General features: G+C 40.0%; 1 protein-coding gene across 1 annotated transcript; it reads right to left on the reverse strand.

Moving 5' to 3' along the window:
- Positions 1-362: 362 nt before the first annotated feature.
- LOC103729568 (olfactory receptor 2B6-like) lies at positions 363-6,663 on the reverse strand. Its single transcript, XM_008827654.1, has 3 exons — positions 5,753-6,663; positions 2,814-2,853; positions 363-491 (listed from the first exon to the last, which is right to left on the reverse strand). The coding sequence occupies exons 1-3, from the start codon at positions 6,661-6,663 to the stop codon at positions 363-365; spliced, it is 1,080 nt and encodes a 359-aa protein (XP_008825876.1).
- Between the last annotated feature and the right edge of the window lie 436 nt (positions 6,664-7,099).

Genomic DNA, 7,099 nt, shown 5'->3' on the forward strand with positions numbered 1-7,099 from the left:
TATATATTTGAAAGGGTTTAGCTGATTGAGCCCTCCCTGCCGGGGTCGGAACATGCTGAGGCCTGTGGCAAGGCCTGGACACTGAGTGGGGGGCAAGTGCTTGAAGTGTGCCAAGGGCCCGGCATGGGTCTGAGCCGACCCACTTCTGCATCACGCCTCCCCGGCCCAGTCCTGGTCCCAATGTCTGCAGCCCCACCATGCCTGCATCTTCCGATGCACGGCGACCCCTCATCTCCACCTGGTGCTGCAGTTGGATCCCCGTGGAGAGTGTGCACCACCACCATCCGGGAAGCCCCGGCCAGGCTGTGTGGTAGATCAAGGGGCTGCAAGGCCTCTAAGTCCGAGGGTGGTCACCCCTCTGGTTATTGAGGGTGAAGGCTGGCAAGCTGGTGACCTCCAAGAAGGAGAATTTTAAGGGCCCTGTAGGCAGAAAGCTTTGCTGCCAGCCCCCATCCCCAGGCCTTCTCCAGCTGGAGCCACAGACATCGGTTCTAAAATAGAGAGTTGAATGAACTGCATGAGGGACCGGGTTTGGAAAAGCAGGGCTTGCTGGAGCACCCACCTGCTGAGCCATGTATGTGGACCTGAGCCACAGAAGTGAGTATTTGAGAGACAACGTAGGAATATCTGTTCTACACCCCCTTTACCTGCCCTCTTTCTCCTCTCCAACTCCTTTGGCCTCCAAGATTGGAAACCATAAGAAAACAAAGAGCCATCTTTGTGGAAGAATTAATATTCAGGAAAAGCAAATATTAACCTATCTTGAAATACCTCTTTCCCTTAAGCAGGAGAGAACCCAAAAGAGATTGAAAATTAGGGCATTCATTGTGATTCTGCACTGCACCTCATCCTTTTTGGAGATGAAAAGATTAGAAAATTTGGGAAATAAAGGCCATATTCCTTAAAAAAATGGTCTGATGAAGTCACTATATGCTCTTTGATTCATTTGCCACCAATTGGTGCTTGGACTGTTGCTCCTGCAAGTACTTGGGTTTATAATTAATTTTTTTTTTCTTTTTTACTGTGCATGAGTGCTTTGCCTGGTTGTAACTTCACCTGTGTTGTGCAATGACCACAGAGGTCAGAAGAAGGCATCAGATTCCCCTGGAACTGGAGTTAATATGTCTAAGGGACAAAGAAGAAAGTCTTCAGAAGAGAGTTTATAGCACTATGTGTCTACATTAAAAAAACAAACAAAAAGGAAAAACTGGAGAGATTTCTTACTAATAACTTTTAAGTTATTAAGTTATCACTTAAGATACCCCTGAAGGCTTTGGAAAAATAAGAACAAACACCATCCAAAAAGAGTAAATGGGAAGAATTAATCAAATGTAGGGCTGAAATTAATTAGGAACAAACAAACAGAAAACAACAGTACAAAGAATCAGTGGAAAGAAGTGATCCTTTGAACAGATTGACAAATACTTAGACAAATTAACCGAAAGAAAGAAAGGAGCTGAATTAGTAAAATCAGATAGCAAAAAAGAAATGTTCCAAGAAATAATGAACAGAATCTAAGCACATCCATTAAAAATTCATATTCTGTTTACCTGGAAAATCTAAAAGAAATGGATTAAGTTTTAGATGTAAATGGCTTACAAAAGTTAAAACAAGTTGAAGTAAATGATTTAAATGGACCTTTAACAACCAGTAAGATAGAAGTTATTACTACAAATCTCCCAACTGAAAATGCCAAGGACTTGATGAAAGAAATAACACCAATACTCCACAAATTATTCCATACAATAGAAATGGAAGAAAAAGTTCCAAGTTTTTTGGTGGTCACTATTACCTTGGTAGTCAAACAGATAAAAAACACTCAACAAAAAATTGTATGCCAATCTGATAAATATAGACAAAAAAATTCCCCAAAACACCCCACTTGCACACTAAATGCAAGAACACATCAAAAAAAGATTATCTACCAAGATCAATTTGGCTTCATCCCAGATAAAGAGAAGATGCTTCAACATACATAAATCCATAAATTTGATCCACCACATAAATACACTTCAGGTCAGAAAACACCCGATCATCCCATTAGATATAGACAAGACCTTTGACAAAATGTAACATCCCTTCATCATAGAAGTCATGGAGAATCTAGGGACACGGGGGATAGATCCCAACATAATAAAGGCATTATAGAAACCCAAAGACAGTACACGCTAAACGGACAAAAACTCAAAGCATTTCTATGACAATCAGGAGCAATGAAAAGACCAATTTTCTCCACTGAACTCCACTTATTAGCTAGAGTAATAAGGCCAGTACAAGAGGTAAAGGGGAGAAAATTAGAAAGGAAGAAGTTAAAATATCCTGATTTGCTGATGATATTAAGTTATGGTCCCAAGACCCCTGGGAAGGACCACTCAGATTCCAGATGTTCTGAATTAGCCAAATTTTATTTAGCTTGCCAGTGACTGCATTCTCTGGGTTGGAATTTAGAGAGTACAGCCCCAACTCAGAGGAGAGCAAAGTTTATAAAGGTAAAAATCACTTTCTGGTGAAACAGGCAGTTACTATAAACAAGCAGTTACACAAGCGAGCAGTTACAGAAGCCAGATAAGTAAGCAGTTACAAAAACAAGATAAGGAATTAATTTTTGGTTATTTCTTCCTGGAACAGCTCTTCCTGGAACTGCCTTCCCAGGTCAGGGCAGGGTCATAAATAGCTCATCAAGATGGGGCCCCATACAAAATGAAGAGCTTAGGTTAACAAAATTCTATACAAAAATAGACACTAGGGCTGGAGGGATAGTCCAGCCATTAAAGGCTAAGGCTAACAACCAAAATGTTTAAAGTTCTATTCACAAAAATAGACGCTAAAGACTTTGACAGAAAGCTCCGAAAGCTGATAAACATATTCAGCTAAGTAGCAGGATATAAAATTAGCCCAAAGATTCAGTAGCCTACATATACAGCAACAACAAAAATGCTGAAAAAGAAACCAGGGGAGCAATCCTATTCACAGCAGTCTCAGAAAATGGAAAATATGGAGTAAATCAATGAGGGAAGTGAAAAACTTGTATAACAAAATCTTTAAAAACTGAAAAAACAAAGAAGATACTAGAAGATGGAAAGACCTCCCATTCTCATGATCAGGAGGATTATTATTGAGAAAATAACCTTCCTACCAAAAGCAATGTACAGATTCAATGCACTCCCCCCCTTAAAATCCCAGTAAATTCCTCATAAAAATTATTTTCAAAAAACCCTTCAAATTGGATTTAAGTCTTGCTTCACAAGATGGAGCCTATATCTGCCACTGTTATCAGGGCTAAGAACCTGTGTTAGAAAAGTCACAGGCCATAGGGGGGATCCCACTACTGTTATTCTGCTGAATGGACATTGCATCAAAGCAATTCCTAGTGACTTTTTGTCATAACTGTGCATTAACGCTTCTCGAAACTCTCACCAGAATGGTTTCTTCTTGTAGCAGATCATACCTAATACAGAGACCCACACCTAGTCAATGTGTAGAGAATGAGAGTCTGCAGAGTTCTCAGCCTCAGTGGACACCTGTATCACCCCTCCTCCTCCAAAGTCTCAGGGATCGTTGTAGAAGAGGAGACATTAAGACTGCCATAGGTAGTGGATGTAAACAGGAAACAGTGTTTTTATACAAACAACAGTTTTTCTTAAACATGTGACCCCAGGTAGGTTCAACAGGCTCCAGGGTGAGAGCATTTAGAGAACACAAAGTAGACTCAAGAGGTCTTTAAAATAATAATAGAGGACATGAAGATAAGGTGGGTAAAAATGAAAAAGGGGTCTGAATTTTATCAAAATGCACTCTATGAACTTCTCAAAGAATGAATAAAAATATTTTAAAAGATGCTCATAACATTACTGATTGAGTCAAGGTGCTTTTGTATTTCAAATATACCATTTTTTTCTTAATGAAATATTTTCACAATTGAAACACATTCCTGACTATTCTTATTTATGCACACAAAATTTGCTTGGCCTGCTAGTCATAAAGATCGTTTTTTTCTCTCTCTCTCTCTCACCTATTCAAAACACTTTTCTTTATGGTATTTAACAGGGAAATCAGGAAATACATCTTTGGCTTAGTGATTTAACATCTAAGTACAAATTCCTTTCGTATTAATAATCATATAAAAAAAACCCACACTCTTACTCCTGAACTAAGAAGTTCCAGGCATTTAAAGAAATATATCACTGGAGCAGGGTGTGGTGGTGTGTGCTTGAATCACAGTACTCAGGAGGCAGATGCAGATGGAGTTCTGTGAGGTGGAGACCAGCCTGGATTACATAAAGAGTTTCAGGCCACCTGGGGCAACAGTGAGACTCAGTCTCAAAATTAAAACAAAACAAAACAAAAAAAAACCAAGCACAATAACACCAATGGAAACAGAAACAAAAACTCCTGGCACTCCTGGGCCAGCAGGATGGTTCATTGGTTAAAGCCACTAGTTTCCAAGCTGTAAACCTGAGTTCAGCCTCTAGGGCCAACATTGTGGAAAGAGAGAACTGACCCAGGCAAGAAATTTTTTTTGAGTTCCACCCCTAGATGCGGTAAACAGACAGATGACAGACAGACAGACAGACACACATACACACAATATATAATAAAAATACGTTAATAGCTACAAAAATTGAATTCGATGATGTGATACTCTTTACCCAGAATGCACAGTATTTCTGAGATGTGTATATACTTTGGCCAAATTTTCTGAGAATAATGAAAGTATTTCAATGTTATCAGTGGTATGTACATTGAAGAGTGGTCACAATGGTATTGTTATAATTATATTAAACTAATCAATTTACAATTTTTGTACATTGAAAATTGTTTACCAGCTATTATTTCAGAGCATAGGTGCTACGAGAAATATTTTCATACATTTCAAAATAAGATTGGATGTAAAAATTACCTGAACATGATACTTAAGATGATTATAAAAAATATAGGAAACTTTACCTACTTTATAAGAAAAACATGTACCATTGAGATTGTGCCTGTGCCGGTGCCAGCCGGGCAAGACAGACAGTACCTGAAATGGGGAGTGAGGATTGAAAGAAAGAACAAGAGACAGAAAAGATGCTTGGCAGGGCTAACAGTGGTGACTGCAGCCCCGGTTTATTTCAGCTCCACCGTTTTATACAGAACTCAATTAGTATCAATAGCTGTTTTCCCCACCTGTATCTGAGAGTCAAGGAACGGTCAGATACTTCAAAGGCTTCTTTGATCTTTTTGTTTACCACTATTGCCTCAAGGTCAGGTGTTGTGAGGCTCTCCATATAAACACATTCCTCCTGATTAGGCAGATTAGATACTGGTGTGCATAACACAAACTCAGTAAACAAGCCTGCTACAGCACAATGTACATAATAGACAAACAGCTCCCAACATGCCTGACAGCTGATGGCTGCTGAAGGAGAAGGTATCACTTCTTGTTGCAGGTGAAGCTTCTGGCAGGCTGCCCATACCCCAGGGACTGGGCCCACACCCTTGACACAAGTTCAGCAATACCTGGACTCAGCAGTTATTACTACAATTGTAATAAAAGAGGACATGAAGTCAGGAGTGAAACAGGTTGTCTGGTCCTGGTGGGAGTTGGAGGGAGGTAATGGGAGATGGATATGATAAAAAAAAAATTCATGGTGTGGACAAATTTAAATTTAAAGAATAAATAAAAGTGAATTAAAGTGTAAAAATTTAAAAAACATGGGGAAATCTAATCAGGCTGTTAAATAATTTCATTTGATTTTTCAACACCCTTGACAGGTTCCCTAACGCCCCCTTGACATCCTTATTCCTAAGGGTATAAATAAAGGGGTTGAGTGTAGGAGTCACCACCCCATAGAAGAGAGCCATGAACTTGGGCTGGTCTCTTGAGATGGAGGAGGGGGGCTGAAGGTACATGCTAATTCCTGGACCATAGAATAAAGAAACTACAATGAGATGAGAGGAACAAGTCCCAAAGGCCTTCTTCCTTCCCTCTGAAGTTTTGATCTGAAGCACGGCACGCCCAATGCTAATATACGAAGCAAGAATTATACATAAAGGAACAGCTAGTATAAAAGTGCACGCCACCGAAAGGGCCAGCTCATTGACCTTTTTTTCACCACATGCCGTCTTTATCAGAACTGGAATCTCACACAGTATGTGATCCAGTGTATTGGTGCCACATAGTGGCAACTGTAAAGTAAGAGTGGCTTCTGAAACAGCATAGGAAATTCCACACAGCCACATGATAGATACTAACAGGAGGCAGACTCTCTGGTTCATGATGAGGATGTAGTGCAGAGGTCTGCAGATAGCCACATAGCGGTCAAAGGACATGATAGCCAAGAGAAGACACTCTGTGGCCCCCATGGTGCTAAATAAATAAAGTTGAAGTGCACACCCCACGTAGCTGATGGTCTTTGTGGAGCCTCCCAGGTTAAACAGCATCTGAGGCACAATGCTTGTGGTATAGCACATGTCCAGGAATGAGAGGTTGGTGAGGAAGAAATACATGGGGCTGTGCAGACGGGGGTCTAATTTGGATACCAGAATGATGGCGATGTTCCCCACCAAGGCCAGGGGGTATGTTACCAGCAGAACAATGAAGAGAGGGAGCTCCAGCCAGGGATGGTTGGCAAAGCCCAGTAGAATAAACTCTTCAGGGCGGCTGTCATTGACGATTGCCATTCTCTGCATTATGATTCACCTATAGTGAGGAAGAGGCAAAAGGAAGACTTTTGAGGAATGACTACACATTATTTTGCTTTGATTATCCAAGGGTAAAAGAACGGTTGTAGTGATTTGGGGGATAAAAATATAAAGATCTTTGCACTGATGACTCATTCTCTCTTATGACACTAGAGATTAAAATCAGTTGCTTTAAACAGTCTAATCTATTATGTATAATAAGACTCTGTCATTGATTCTCATTAATATAAAATAAAAACATAAGTTGCTGACCTCTGAAATTTATGAAAACTGCTTGTCTAACTTTGGCTGACATAAAACAAAGTATACTATTAAATGATAGTGCTTATCTCTTACATCCAATAGCACAGATGCAGCATGGGACAGCAGACTGATGTGATTCATGTTCAAAGGAGTACTGAAAGAATGTATTGAA

This window comes from Nannospalax galili, unplaced genomic scaffold (genome assembly GCF_000622305.1).
Source record: "Nannospalax galili isolate Female #2095 unplaced genomic scaffold, S.galili_v1.0 scaffold1453, whole genome shotgun sequence".
Lineage (NCBI taxonomy): Eukaryota > Metazoa > Chordata > Mammalia > Rodentia > Spalacidae > Nannospalax > Nannospalax galili.

What these genes read in the sequence shown, in the direction of transcription:
- LOC103729568 (XM_008827654.1), bottom strand. Translation starts at nt 6,663, where the DNA reads ATGGCAATCGTCAATGACAGCCGCCCTGAAGAGTTTATTCTACTGGGC. An exon ending in AAGGGGGCGTTAGGGAACCT is followed by an intron (nt 2,854 to 5,752) that starts GTCAAGGGTGTT and finishes TATGTTTATCAG; the next exon opens with CTTTCGGAGCTTTCTGTCAA. An exon ending in AGTCTTTAGCGTCTATTTTT is followed by an intron (nt 492 to 2,813) that starts GTGAATAGAACT and finishes TCTCTATTTTAG; the next exon opens with AACCGATGTCTGTGGCTCCA.